The 15,579-nt window shown below is 37.8% G+C and overlaps 1 protein-coding gene across 1 annotated transcript in view; it reads left to right on the forward strand.

Moving 5' to 3' along the window:
* The window catches only part of ABCA4 (ATP binding cassette subfamily A member 4), a 65,460-nt gene that overhangs the window by 9,119 nt on the left and 40,762 nt on the right, over positions 1-15,579 (forward strand). Inside the window, exons 6-13 of the mRNA XM_053985094.1 lie at positions 3,628-3,825; positions 6,350-6,439; positions 6,823-7,063; positions 8,488-8,627; positions 9,702-9,818; positions 10,571-10,768; positions 13,973-14,178; positions 14,969-15,145. Of these exons, the coding sequence (XP_053841069.1) occupies positions 3,628-3,825; positions 6,350-6,439; positions 6,823-7,063; positions 8,488-8,627; positions 9,702-9,818; positions 10,571-10,768; positions 13,973-14,178; positions 14,969-15,145 (1,367 nt within the window). The remainder of the gene's footprint in view (positions 1-3,627; positions 3,826-6,349; positions 6,440-6,822; positions 7,064-8,487; positions 8,628-9,701; positions 9,819-10,570; positions 10,769-13,972; positions 14,179-14,968; positions 15,146-15,579) is intronic.

Below are 15,579 nucleotides of genomic sequence, written 5' to 3' on the forward strand. Positions count from 1 at the left end.
TGAATAATTGAGGCTGAAAGACACAATTCCTCTGTTTCACTGCCACATAAAATGCAAATTCTGAAACTGTGTGTGGGCAGAAAGAGGGAGGGCATTCATGACTTTTCATGCAGTTCCTTTTGTGCATCACAGGTTCCAGCTAGTGTGACCAGTAGCCAGATTGCTTATTTGCTGTATTCTTGACTGGTACCTGGGGAAGCCCTCCCCTCTCCTCACTTTATCATGAAGCAATACTACAAGATCATACCAAAGCCAGTATAAATTGATACATCCTATGTATTTTCACACTTCTGTGTCAGCTGAGATGTTAAAATTTGCTTCCTTGCTGCTTGTGACAAGGAGAATATATACAGATATCCTGCTGGGTTTCTCTTTCCCTATTCATCCCTAACCTCTTCTACGCCAGAGGTCTGCTGCGTCAGGAGAACTGAGTGCTGCTGTGTTAGACTCTATTAGCTCCCCAGTGGCATCCATTCATCTACTGCTAAAAATTCTTGCCAGTGTATGCAGGACTGAAGTTTTCAACACCATCACCAACAAAATGATTGAAATCTGCTGGAATGTGGTGTTTTCTGCTGTGTTTTCTGTGCCGATGTAGAAAGAGATGTAGTTCCCTTTCTGCTGGAAATTAAAGAAATTGAGCATTGGTTAGAGGAAGCTGGAGGAGATCTGGTTCAAATACCACTTTTGCTGCCCTCTATACAGTTTACTTGTTAGCAGTAATTACAGGGATACAAGATCATCTCAACAGAGCTGATTTACAGCTATGAGGAAAGAAAGTGTTGTGAATACTTCTTTCAGGTGAAAATGATGCAGAAAAAATAATCTCATCATTTTAAAGACACAACAAGAGAATTATTTTCAGTAGGAATTGAATGCTGCATTTTCTGTGGGAGATAATTTGTTTCATTCCAATTTGATAAGAAGCAAGTTGCTTGGGCTGGATTTATGCATGGTTGAGGTGGAAGTTTCAGAGCCATCACTAGATCCTCGATCTATGGTTGTCTTAATCCTCAACCGTGATAGTCCATCTCCAGTTCTTCATGCTGCTCTGCCCTCTGTTAGCCTGCTTATTTCTGTACACCCCTTCCCCCTGCTGCTGGTGGCAGAGAGCTGATCAACCTGAAAGCAACTTGTTTACAAAAGCCTGACTGTTGCCATCAGCTGGCTGGAGATCTAGGTCTGAGCCGCCTGGGAGTCAGGAAATGACACACAGAGCTGAAAGCTAAACCTGATCAAACAGCCAACTAGCTGAAAAAATAATTTGGACTTCATCTTGCCAGCATTGGCTAAACAGTGACACATTGATTTAAAAAAAAAAAAAGGATTGAAGTTTCCCTCTGAGGGCCTGCTTTTTCGAGTCATTCTAAGATAAAGATAAGAAACTGATGTTAAAACACAATAAGAAGTTCAGGAAAGACTGGCAGCAGCACAACCTACCGGAAAAATTGGAAGGGCGGAGGTTTGATGTTTTACTAATCCCATCTGTTCATGAACATTATTGAAATGCAGTTACAGTTTGTAAATAACAACTCTTTTTTTTCCGTGTTTATCCTTTTTAGTGATGTTAATGTCACTGTTTCCTCATTTCACAAGTCAAATCAAGGTTCCCAGGCTGCCTCCCTGTGCAGCCCAGTTTCATTGCAGTTGACACTGCCTGATGAGGACTATGCCAAATGAAGCGTGTATGGTTAAAAAATGCTGTTCTTACCACACACATCCCCAGGACATAAGTGACCGAGCAAATATGCAAATTATTTCACTGACATAAAATAACTTAATTCCAATTCAAATGTCCCAATTTGAGGGAGGGCAGGGGTGTGTGGTTTTGGAGGTTTTTTGCAAGACAGACTGGATCTGTCAGTTGAATTCCTTCTTTTGCATTCTGCCTTTCTCCACACTGTCGAACTTGTGTTAACCATGCCTTTATAGCAGTACAGCTGTAGTGATGATAGTGCCTCTCAGATACTTCTAGACATTCACATCCCTTTTTTGCGTCATAATTCCAAAATACAATCTGTGTATAATTCAGAGGCCTTTCTTTTTTTGTCAACTGCTGCTCCATAAGCTGAAACTCAAGGCAGACATGGCAGATAAAATACTGTTATTCTAGACCTCTCTGCCTCTGCCTTTCATATTCTGGATGCTGATTTTCCAGAGCCACACTTGCACTTTGGTTGATAGCTTCTGACAGATGAAGCACTTAATGAATAACTCCTTAGTTTAATTTGAATCCACTCTCCAGAGCAACTACATTTTTTCTCATTCCTCTGTGTTTTTAAATATTCTCTTTACAGGCACCACCAAACAAGTGATAGCTGCTAACTGTAGGAGATTTGCACATATAAAATTTTGATAATGATGAATTTCCTAATTTGCTTAGATAAGAAATAAATATGCATCTATGTCTGATATATGCATCTATGTCTGGTATAGGTGTGGTGTATTTTTCAATCCATATGTTTTAAAGACTGGAATGCTTAGCAGATTATTTTTCTAAAGAAAATTATTTTCCTGGGTAGATTTTGACAATTTCTAATAAGAAATCTAACAATTTCTTATTAAATTCATTTAGTCTAATGATATTGTGTCAGTGCATAGTTCTTGCTTGTCTAAAAGTCTGTGTTAATCTCAAACAGAGTATGCATTTACAGTCATCACAGTGTTCTGAGCAGTGTTTTCCTTATATTTGCACTGCGAAAGGAGATGGACAGAGGGTGGGAACATTAGCTTATAAGCAATTTCCAGGGCTACTTTTTATTATATTTCCATGTATTCTGTATATTATAAAGTAAGTTGAATTTATTCATAGACTACAAAGAGCATTCCATAACAACAATGTAAATCCCATGTAAATCTACTCACTTCTATGGAGTTATTCTGCATTTACATTGGTTTAACTATAAACTAATGTGTTCCCATTAGTCGAAAACTAAAGATAAAAAATTTGGGCTTCTTCTGTTCTATGTTTATGTTAGAAGTGGTAATCAGTAAATGGGTGTGATTTAATGTAAAATGGCTTTGTAAATCCTGGCTATGTGCCTGTGCAGAGTGACAGTGAATAATGGCTGTGGGAAGCATTGTAGTGGAATAGTCATAACTGAAATAGAATCCTGAGGGAAATCAAGCTTGAGAATGAGAGGTATTGGCCTTTTTTTTTTTTTTTTTTTTTTTTTTTTTTTTTTTTTTTTTTTTTTCTTAGACCAAGTGACAGCAAAAATATAACTAACCTGAACATAAAAGGTAAAGTGATGTAGTACCATCATTTGGTCCTGGGAAAATAATTTCAAGCAAGCTGCAGCTATTCCTCCTTAGCCACAAGGATGAGTGGCATGGCTTCAGGTGTGCTTGACAGTGAAGAAGGGAAGATGACTCACAGGGCCTTTTGCAATGGAAGGAAAACTCGCTAATGAGAAGACAAAAAATGTGTCTGAAGGCAAGGTGATCTAGTATAATATCAAGTGAGGGTGATTCAAGGTTTGATGCTTCAGCTGACCACATCTCTGCCATTCATTAAAATATTAGTAGGGGCTGATATCAAACTGTACACTTTGGATAAATTTTTAACTGCTCCTGAGCAGTATGCAAATTTCATAATAGTAAGTAAAACATTGGTTTTGTTTGCAGTTTGCCTATGGGGTCCCTAGCTTGACTCTGAAGGACATTGCTTGCAGTGAGGTGCTCCTGGACCGCTTTATTATCTTCAGCAGCCGAAGAGGTCTCCCTTCTGTACACAAGGCCATGTGTGCCCTGTCCCAGGACAGTCTACAAAGAGTAGAAGATGCCTTGTATGCAAATGTTGATTTCTTTAAGCTATTTCGGCTGGTAAGTATTAACACAGTTAACCCTGTCATATGGTGTCTTTTTTTTGTTGTTTTGTTTTGTTTATATTTCATTACCTTTCAATATTGTTTTTTGTAATACATCACCAATTGTCCAAGTGGTCCTAGTTTATTTACCCCGCAAATGTAAGGTTATGGATGTGTGATTGTTAACCTACCACCAGCAGGACACCAGATAGTTCTGAGTATGTTTTGGGATGAAACAGAAGAAGTTCACAGTACAGCAGAACTAAGCAGATTCAAATGCAGTTTTTAAATCAAAGTTTGTGTTGAAATATTATCTGATCTTTCCAGTCTGTGTAGCAAAACAGTGTGTGGCAAAACCTACAGGGAATCGTGCGAATTCTGAAAATACTGAATACAGCCCATTCTGTCTTTGCTCCATCCAGCATGACAGAATCTTATGTTGCAGTCAAAGTAATGATGCAGCTTGAGTTGGTGTAGCCGTGTGAGCCGTTTTTAAAAAACCCAAACCAACCAAACTAGGAAGTTGTGCTGGCTTTCATTACTCTTTCTATAGAAGCTTTTCCTTACTGCTGTTAATTTTCTTTGCCCTTCTTTGTGTTCCTGTTTCTACTGTGACCTTGCTATAAATTAACCACTTCTTCAGCCTTGGTTTAGTATGGAGATATTATGCCACTCTATATATATGTATATACATAGATTAATATTATTACTTTAAAATATATAATAAAATACAAATTATATAAAATAATTATAAAATGGCATCTTTTTCTAGTATTTCATTTGTATTCTGCACACTGAGGTGATGCTTTCAAAGAACTATAAATAAAGGCTCCAAGATGTCTTTCCTCATGATAGCAAACTTAAATGTCCATCACTGTGTATATATCTTTCATGTTTGTTTTCCATATGATCATGCTTTGCATTTTTCAACACTGAATTTAATTTGCTGTTTTTCACCTTGTAATATAATGTCATGAAACCATCACATTGTCAGTTTGCTTTATAGGAACAGGCAGGATATGTGAAAAACTCCTCAAGTTGCATAGGAAGTATTGATTGGACTCTTCTGCCACAGCAGTGTAGCACTGTGATTAATTAATGGATTAATAGATTTTGTTCAGCTCTGTGTTTCCAAAAACTGGAAACAGAGGATGCCAGGAGCTGCAACTGACACACCAGCAAAACACTGTTTGATTATTGTAGCATTGATAGTCAGTCATTGTGCCCATGTGATTTTACCAAAGCTGATAAGGATTTGTGGTCATCTTCTGAGAGATGCTGGTTTCCATTCCTAAAAATATATTGTTGTATGTTTTCATGTATCCTATGCTTGCTGGAAGTAGCAGAGAATTAATACTACAGTATTTCTAAAATAGATATTCAGTATTTGAGGACTTCATGTGAATATTCACAATGTACTGCCCAGGTGTTTTTACAGATTTATAATTCCTGTTCCTCAGTTTCAAAAAGACCAGGTTAAGGCAGGTGCTCCAAGAACCCTGTATAATCTTTGCACAGACTGGTTCCCCTTAGGGGACAAGGAAAAGTGTATTTTGAAGCCCTGCATGTATTCTTCCTGCCTGAATGTCCAGTGCCAGATCAGAACACGTTATCATGAGCTTTCCATAAAAACTCTTGCCTTTGTGGCTCCCTGCCAGGTACTTACACAGTGCAGCTGTCTTCTGCTTTCTTAACCACCTACTGACTGAAGGGAATGGCAGGCAATCAGCAGGGTGTGTAGGCGTTTTTGGGGAAGACTTTTTAGGGGCTTGTCTCATAAATATCACAGTCTAGTTATCTACAAGTCCAGCTTTGTATTTTGTTGTAATAGCAGAAGAAATGCCTGAGAGTGCCAGCTCCAAGTGCATATGTGATTCTTTAGACCCCTGACAGAGAAGGATGCAGTGATGCAAAGTGGTATGTGACAGCACACCATGGTGTCACCTGTTTCTTTTAAGTCATTGATAAATAAAACATTAACTTCTACTGAAAAGGCAGTTTGGTCAGTCTGCAGAAGCCTGGGAAAGTAATGGTTTCTCTCAGGTTTGACAAACAGTGAGGACCAGACTGTCCAAAATCAGGAAGTCTCTGAAGTATAAAATTCTACAAATTATTTACCTACATGGCAAATAGGGGCTTCTGTATCAAACCTTAGCTTAATTTGGTAGTTACCAAGAGTCTGTATATCTCACTGGAAGAATAGCCTCTGTGAGAAGCCGCTTCTCAAATGTCCTAGTTCCTGCATACCTCCTCCATTTTTGCACCTTTTGTAATGGTGGGCTTAGATGAACAGAACAAATCCCAAGATATATTTTCAGTGGCCTGTGTTTGTTTCAGCCTTGTATTAGAAAGAACATTTACACAGACTACTGTGTGTCTGCACATGGGTACTGGATTTGTGGCACCATAAGACAGGCTTATAAGATACTGTTCCAAATAACTCAAAGAATTTGAGCTACAGAGATGTCATTTGGGTTTTCTTCTCATTGTTGTAACCGTTGTCATGTAGAAGCTTGTCTCTATTTTTTATGTATTCACAGCTTCCCACAGTGTTGGACAGAAACTCACCAGGTGCTGACCTGAAGGCCTGGGGGAGGGTGCTGTCTAATGTCTCACAAGCAGTGCAAAAGGTAAGTGGTCTAATAATAGATTACATCACTTTTCTGCGTAGCTCATAGTCCTTGTTTTCCTTTGTTGTTTTTATGTTCCCATTACCTGCTTTACCAGAAAGAAAATAGACTTATTGGGGAAGAGCTGATTCCTTAAAAATTAATTCTTCTCTCATTACAAAATAAATGTAGACGTAAGCATTGGCAATTCTGAAGTGTATTCTTTTCTTCAGAAAAGATATGAAAGAACAAGAACTGAAAATGCTGCCTGTGACCAGGGCAGAGGAGATGAAAGGATGAGGTTCTGACTGCATTCACACTTTACCATCTGGGCACAACTGCGACCTCACCAGATACTTACTTGCTTTGAGGGCTGCAATTAACCAAGTCTTGTCTTACTGCAGCTGGCCAGGAAGCCAAGTGTTCAGGACCTTTTGAGAGTTCTGCAACCATTTGTACAAGATGGAAGGCCAGAATCCTTAGGCCACTTGGTGAGTTCGCTGTCAGATCTTTTCTGTGGCTACCCAGAAGGAGGTGGATCCAGAGTGCTTTCCTTCAACTGGTATGAAGATAACAACTACAAAGCTTTCCTGGGGATTGATTCAACAAGGAAGAAATCTGGTTATCTTTATGATAATAAAACCAGTAAGTTTTCCAAACCATTAAGAAACTCTCAAAAGGTGCACCTTATATTCAAGTACTAACATAGAATGTTGCTTTTATGAATAACATTTTAAAGCAGTTGATTCAGGAAATTAGAACCAAGTAAAATTATTTTATTCCATGCTTTCTTAATAGCTGGAAGCAGAGAAGCCCAGGAGTTGACAACTGACAGAAATATGCATTTGATTTTAGTTTGGAGGCATAATCATAGGTATGATGATAATTAAGACTGTTCCTCTGTTTTATCTTCTATTATATGCTACTGATATCAGGAAGAACAAGATGCCCCTGAAGAAGGTTCAGGAAAAGACAGTATAGCATCTGGAATTACTTTTCTCCAAAGTATTTTTCTAAACTTTATTTTTTCTCCTAACTTGTTTGATGGCCTGGGGCACAGGAATTTAACAATCTCTCCTTTCCAATAATAGTCAATTTGATACATGGTGGCTGTTATCTTCCTGCACAAAAGTACATCTATTTTGTAGCAGTAATGTTCTACAGCATGACTACATTTTATATAGAAAATATTTCAATTTACTAATTTTTGTTGCTTTTATTTCCTCACTATTTATTTCCTCCTGTTGTAATAGGGTATAATGCAAAGAAGAACCAATTTTTAACCATTTGTTATTTTGTCTTTTTATTATGTCCCCTTCTGTTTGCTTGTTAGTTTTTCTCTACACTGAGCTGACCAGCAGTTTTTTCTGTACTACCCCTCATGTTATAGCTGGTAGTTCTGTGTCCCTTCTGATATGATAGATATGATTGCATGGTTACAAAGTACAGATGGGCAGTTTGCTTACAGAGACTCCTACCTTTCACTGTTTGTGATAGTACTTGGCTCTACTTGCGTCTGAGACTTCCAAAGAGGCCCAGTACTCCATCTCTTCAGCCAGGAAACAAATTAATTGAATGCTGTCCAAGTAAACTAATTACTTCATAGTGCAGGGGAAAGATAAAAATATTTACATTAAAATGTTTAAATTATTGTAGGATCCAATTCTGAACTGTTCCAGAGTTCAACATCTGAGCCAGCAGGATCAGCTTTTATTAGTATCAGCTACAATACAAAGGAGCTAAGTCATTAGGAGTAAAGCAAATAAAGCTCAAACTGCTCAATGAGTTCTGAACTGTCTCGTTTCCTTCCATTTGAAATACCATGTAAATAATAGCAAGTTTCAAATGGTTATTTATGTTTGCCTTTCCAATTTCCATAGCATATTTTACAACTCCAGTATCAACTTAATAGTCTTTCTATCCGTTCAGTCATTGTACTTCTGCATTGCAGAATGTGCTTTAACTCATTCAGATTCAAACTGTCTGTACTGCCACTAAAAAGCCCTGCAGGATGTTATGTGTGATAGGATTTTAGTAGGGTTACATAAAGACTGTCTTTCTTTCTTTAGCACCGTTTTGTAATGCATTGATCCAGAACTTGGAATCAAACCCTTTAACCAAAATAGCCTGGAGTGCTGTGAAGCCCCTGCTGATGGGAAAAATTCTCTTTGCTCCTGACTCACCTTCTGTATGGGAAATTGTAAAAAATGTAAGTTCTGAAATACAAAAATTGTATCCCAAGAAACATCTTTTGAAAAACAGTTACCAGTGACAGTCAGCCTAATCAGATTTTCTTCTCAAAACTCCATTTGTTCTGATGGTCCTCAGAGGAAGGACAGGTAATCTGTTTAAAAAACAGGTCTTCACTGATTCATTCCATCTTGGTCCATGCTGCATGGTTTTTCCAGCTCACCCAAGGAGCTTTTTGTTGGCATGATTCCACATTTACACTAGTAAGCATAGTAATATTTATTTTACAAAAGTAGGAACATGAGCAGCTCTGTGCCAGCAAACATTTAAATGGAGCAACTGTGAGGCTTAGATAAGCTTATTGAGAGCTAACACTGAGATATTGCAAACCAATAGCAACATCATGGTTTATTATTTTATCTTCTGAATGCATAAAGACTTTTCACTTCATTAAAATAGGATGGAGCCTGGACTCTTCAGCAAAATGCTTGATATTGGGTGAAATGAATCTGAGCAGTTAAATCAAGGTTGCATATGAGCCAGATTTTGGCCACCTCATAACCAGCAATTCACTACTCTAGAGATCTGTACAAGGCATAGAACTGCTGCTCAGATTTCGCACAGAAAAACTTCAGATTTACAGCAGCTTAGCATTTCAGATCTTAATATCGTAGCTATGGGAGTATCTGTCTCTTCCAGCTGCCTTCCATTCATTCATCTACTCACATCATCATCTCCATTTTTAGTTCTTAATGGAGAGAGATGGTCAAGGGGAAAAATTCTAAATAATTCTACCAAAAATCTGAGTATTTAAAGGAATTGAAATTAACTGGGCTTAATGTGGAATTGTTTTTTCCATTACATATACCACAGAATGTTATCCTAAGTGACTTTGGTTCTGGCTGGATTTTACAGATTCTTTTTCTGATGTTTATTAAAATTTCTGCTATTTGAACAAGTTGGATAAGTTTTGAAGGTAAAAATTATAGCTGTCTAAGATAGAGGTTCCCCTGTCACCCAATCCTGGATGGATCATAAATTCTGTCTATCTCCTTAGATTTCTAAGATTCTTTTATGCTGTTTTTTTCATTAGGCAAACTCCACTTTTGAGGAACTTGAACGTCTCCAACTGTTGACCAAAGCTTGGGAGGAAGTAGGACCTCAGCTGTGGTACTTCTTTCAAAACAGCCTGCAAATGAATATGATCCGTGTATGTTATAACTTATGAAAGATCCTCAGTAAGAGCAGCCTTTCGCCATTTTTTATTTTTATTAATGGAGAAGACAATTAATTTGAAAGGTTTGGCCAGAAGCACAGCCTTTGCAGCAAGGAAGCTGTGGCCTTTAAGGCTGTTGACTGCTGGGCTTGGTTTGAAGGCAGGTCATAGATGCATTACAGCATCCCTGTGGCAAAACCTCAGATCCAGGCAGTCAAGAATATGGCTAATGACTTCTTAATAAAGGCAGCTGCTTCCCTGCCTCCCCAAAATGTCTTTCAAGAACAGACAACTTGATTTTCTTGAATTCTGTATGGGCAAAGAAGACAGTAAGACCATACTTTTTCTGGGCAGACAGAAATTTATTCTGGGGAATTGCTTACTTCTACATCATTTAGATTTGACTATGATCTGCTACAATTACTATCTATAAAGTTTATAAAGCAGTTCATACTAGACAAAAACATTTGGTTTCCTCATTTTTCTGTATTGTATTAGACATTTATAACATTTATTCTCTTGCTTATAAGGAAAGAATGCAATAAATAGTCAAGTAAAAGTTTCTTTTCATCCATTTTTCAGATCACACATCCAGTTATGCAATTACCCATTTGTAAAATTGATTCTTTAGTATACCCTTTTGTCCTTGTTCATGTGTTGAAAGAGTTATGGAAATGGAAACCTTTCTAGCTAAATAGGGCATGGAAAGGCAATCATTGTGGCAAAGCTGTCATATTTTTCTTCAGGACTCTCTGAAGCACCCTACAGTGAGGGACTTCCTGAACAGCCAGATGGGTGCAGAAGGCTTCACTGCAGAACATATAATCAACTTTCTGCACAATGGATCTTCAAGGAGCCGGGAGAAGGGAATGGTGGACTTTGACTGGCGGAACATCTTCAGCGCTGTAGACCAAGTTCTGCGTTTGCTCAATCAGTATTTGGAGGTAAATTTAGCCCTGCCCCTTAAGGGAATGGTTGTAGAGGATATCTTAAAACCAGTTTAGGCAGTACTGGGGTCTGTGGTAACAGACAAAAAAGTTAAAATCATAAAATCTTTGCTTGTTTCAAGTTGAATCTCATTATTAAAACCATGTGTTTAGAATAATACAGTAGCACAAGTACATGAATACTTATTATTAAAAAAGTTCAATTTGATGATCTTCAAATGCTTTACTCAAAATGTTGGTCAAATGTCTGAACACATTTCAGTGCTGAGAGGCAGAAAGTGAATACAAAACCTCAAAGAATTGTTTTTTGTAATTATTAATAACCAACAGGCCACTCATTTCAGCAAGGTCAGGAGCAGAGGAACTAACAGTTCTTTGGTAAGTCCCCTTGCAGATTTTTAAGCACCTGATCAAAATTCCATTGAAACCAATAAGGGAGTTTCCACTTCCTCTGTGGTCACTTCTGACAAGATGTTTGTTTCTTTCCTGCAGTCTGTACCTCTCTTCTCTAGCAAGTTGTTTTCAGTGGTGCCTTCTGAGGATTTTTGAGAGAAAATTGATACTAGTTATAGGCAGCAAGAGTAAGCCTAACTCCTAATTTCAATCCAGAAAATAAAAATAAAATAAAAATAAAAGACCATTTGTCCCCTATGAGAAGGCAAGAACTGAAGGTTTATCTGCCTTCCTACAGCTAGTACAAGAAGGAGCAATAAAGGCTTTGCATAAAGCTCTGCTGATTTATTTAATGATCTTTTCGTGTCATGTTAGCAGAATTATTTCTTGCCAAACTTAATGAAATATATTGTGTGCAGCAGGTCAGTGCTGGAACATCAATAATATCAGAACAGTTACTGTACCTGATAATAGATCTTTGTGTCCTAATGTTCTTTGTAATGAGCTTATTCTTTAAAGTTTGCTGTTTACATGGAGTTGTAAGCACTTGAGAATGTTTTCCCACTGTGCCAGACACAATGGCAACAAATAGCTCCCTTTGGGGAATAGCCTGCTCCTTACCACCATAGCATGCAATAAGGACAGGTTGTGTTGCCAGCACCTGTCTTTGGTAACTCCAGGTCTCTGCTGCAGACTGTGATGCAGCTGAGAATCCTACAAGTTATGCAGTGGCTGCTCCTCCTCACCACCCCAAGAATTTCCTGTTCTTCCCTTTGATTACCTTAGGCCACAGAACAGCTAAACTGTTAGTGAGAGCTATGCAGTCACTTCGATATGTTTATTATTCTCTGGTTTTATCTTCCAAACCTGTTCTTATTATTTTGATTTTGGTTTTGGTTTTCCCATTTTCATTGGAGCATTTAAAATTGTTAAATAATTACTGGTAGTAGATTTGAAATAAATTTCCCCAAGTAGTTGATAAATTAATTTTTATATTATGAGATTGATCAAGACAAAAACTGAGTTCAAATTCACTGGGGGAAAAGAAGAGCCTAGGTAGAGCATACAGCCTTTGTTTTGAATGCAATTCAGTTAAGAGAAATAAATTCTAGCTTTGGCTCATAGATTACTATATAAAATGTCTTATCACTTTCAAACTGTGTGAATTATTGCAGCACTCCTGTCTTGTCCTATGTTCTTATACAAGCTTTGATTTCACTCTACTCAGAAGATCTATAAGCATTTGTTTTTTGTGTTTTGAACACTTGCAGCTTCCTTTACTGGACCCCTGGAAATGAGCCTATGGTTCTCCTCAGCCCACTCCAGGCACTGTCTGTTCTGCAATGAAAATCTAGACAAGTTCAGTTGCTGTCAGTACTTTGCCAGTATCATTCTCACAGATTCCCCTGGAGAACTGAGTTCTTCTGCAGCTGAAATAAGTAGCTTGAAAATAATTCCTCCTGATAAAGAAAGAGCAAATAATCCTCCAGACCCTGCAAAGACACAGTTCCACAGGAGGAGTTTGTTATGCACACACTGCCACTTTTGCAAGAACTAAACTGAATTCCTAAACTCAGTTAACACCATGTGGGATAAATGTATCCTAAAAAAAATAATGCAACATGAGCCCTCAGTCTGATTTTATTTCTCTTCTAGCATGCAAAGTTTTCTGCCTTATTTTCTGCCTTTCTGGTATGAAATTCTACATATTTGCATTTTCTGAAGCAAAAGGGAAAATGAACATCTACAAGCACCAGGAAGAGTAAAGCCACAAAATAATGTTATCAATTTAAGCACTGTTCTGTTGTGATTTAAAATAGATATTTTCATATAGATCCCATTAAGCTGTGATAGTACAAGTTTTAAGAGAAACATAGCATGATTTCTCACAGGGGAAGGTTAAGTAAAGGAGCCTTTAAGATTAAATAACAAGTACCAGTATGACCCCTTTGATGTGGACTTATTTTTAGTTATTGGCTTGCAAGAAATGATTGAGGAGATAAGATCAAACAAGTTAGCCTCTTGGAATTTTATGAAGCAAAGGAATTCAATAAGTATCTTTTCAGTCAATCAGGGGTTAAATACTTCTACCCTCTGTTAATATTTTGCCGATTCTGAAGGGCAGAAGCTAAATATACAAACATAAATCTGTAGTTTTACAGACAACTAATGCTTGAGTTTATAGCATTTACAACCTTTGTTTTACAATGCCTGCTAAGTAGGACCTAAATGGAGGAACATAAAGAACTTAGATTTTGATGAATTTTTGTCTTGTATATGCATTAATAAGAATACAGTTTGGAGTAATGACAGAGACTAAGAAAGAAGACTTTTATTATTGAGATAGCCACTAAAAAGGACATGTTAACTTAAGTCAGCAGGTAAATCACGTGTCAGAATTCAGCAGGTATACAATATGACCAGTTAGATAAATCAATGCCTTGTCTGGTGTTACATAGGAATAAATGTTGAAATACCTAAGAGACATAAAAATCTAAACGTATGCTCTGACTTTTTCTACTGCTTCACTTGACAACGTGCTTTTCATTTGAAGTCCACAGACAATGTTCTTTTCTTTTCTTGACAGATCAGTCATCCTTTAGCTGTCTAGTATTCACTCAGGCACTTCTTGGGCTGAAGAAGGGAAGAGAGTGTCAGCTTTTAATAGTTTCATCATAAAGCTAAAAATAGCAACAGTTTCAGTTGAACCTACTTTCCTTTTCTGTTTTCAACCACTGATGTTTGCTTTAATGTATACATCTTACTATTTTATTCCCATGCAATTTTTCTCTTTGTAATTATTTGTAGTGTTTGACCTTGGATAAATTTGAAGGTTATCTTGATGAAACTCAGCTGACTCGTCAAGCCCTTTATCTGCTGGAGGAAAACAAATTATGGGCTGCTGTGGTTTTTTCAGACTTAGAACCTACAGCCAGCAATCTCCCACCACATGTAACATACAAGATCCGAATGGACATAGACGCAGTGGAGAAAACAAACAAAATCAAAGATAGGTATTTACCTGATAGTTATTTCTCAGTTCTTGCCTGCCATAACATAAATATGAGAGACATAAGGGTGTTAGAACCTGTGTTGGATACATATGTAAAATCCAGCAGTATGTGTTAATAGTTACTGTGCAGTGCAGCGCAGAGTCCATCTCCAGTTACCAGGTACTAACATGAATGGTGTCACTCTTGTGACAAGCCCAGCTGTGGGTAGGTGCGGGAATACGAGGCAAAGGGATGACTCTACTCAGAATCTGGTCAGTAACCTGCTTCAGTTTATAGACAGCCCCACCATTGGGAAAGGCGGACAAGGAAGTCCTGCATGGATTGTGACTCAGCTCTCCTCCACCTGGACAGCAGAACTGCTGTGCTGTTCCTCCTCAAGTCCCCACCAAATAGACTCACTTAAAGGGATATAATTTCTCAGGATTGTCTACAGAAGAATATAATGGTATCTGGTAGTTGCAATCCAGTTGTTCTAGTTTAATCTCCAAGGATACCATATTCCAATTACAGTTTTTCCTATTCTAGAACAGTTATTCTGCTATGGGACTAATTTATGTACATTTTAGGCCAAAATTGCTATTCCAAGTCAGTGCAGAGAAAATCAAAGGAAAAAAAAAGAGCCTTCCACTTTCTTAAGCGATATGGTCTGCTAGACCAAAGTCTAGAAAATACAACTCCAGACAGTGTCCCTACAATTTCAGTTGCTAAGATTAATTAATTAATTTGCCCCACAACCCTGCCCTAAAGTCACTGCTTACCCAAATGGTTTCCATGTGAATTTTCTTTTGAGGTATTGGGATCCTGGTCCCAGAGCTGATCCTGTTGATGATTTACGTTATATCTGGGGAGGTTTTGCATATCTCCAGGACATGATTGAACATGGAATTATAAAGACCCAGACCAGCACTGAAGTGCCATTGGGAATTTATCTGCAGCAAATGCCATATCCATGTTTTGTGGATGATGTGTGAGTAAAAGCAGTTTGTCTTAATTCTATTGAATATTCTATTGCTGGATGGTTTAAGATTCTCGAGCACCAGAATTAATGCTAAGTTATGAATGTCCTAAGGTATAAATGCAAGAGTAATAACTGAGACACAACTGAATTAATTTGGTTTTTTCCTTATCCTGTCATAACCCAGACTCCACAAGCCACCTTTGCCAAGATTCTACCCCTAATCCCAGTCCTGGCCTTCATTTCATCCAATGTCCAGGACTAAAATCAACTCAATACACTAGCCCCTTAAAGCAGCAGTTTTCTTCCCTGTTCACAGTGTGCCTGCTCCAATGCTGCAGTCTATGATATTGCAGCTCTCCTGGTATGTTTTTCACTAAAAAAAAAAAGGCATTAGAGAAATCTTTTCATAGTTCTGTCTGTGTGCTCTGTGCAGGCAAATGCTA

The sequence above is a fragment of the Vidua macroura genome, chromosome 9, assembly GCF_024509145.1.
Source record: "Vidua macroura isolate BioBank_ID:100142 chromosome 9, ASM2450914v1, whole genome shotgun sequence".
In the NCBI taxonomy this organism is placed as follows: Eukaryota; Metazoa; Chordata; class Aves; order Passeriformes; family Viduidae; genus Vidua; species Vidua macroura.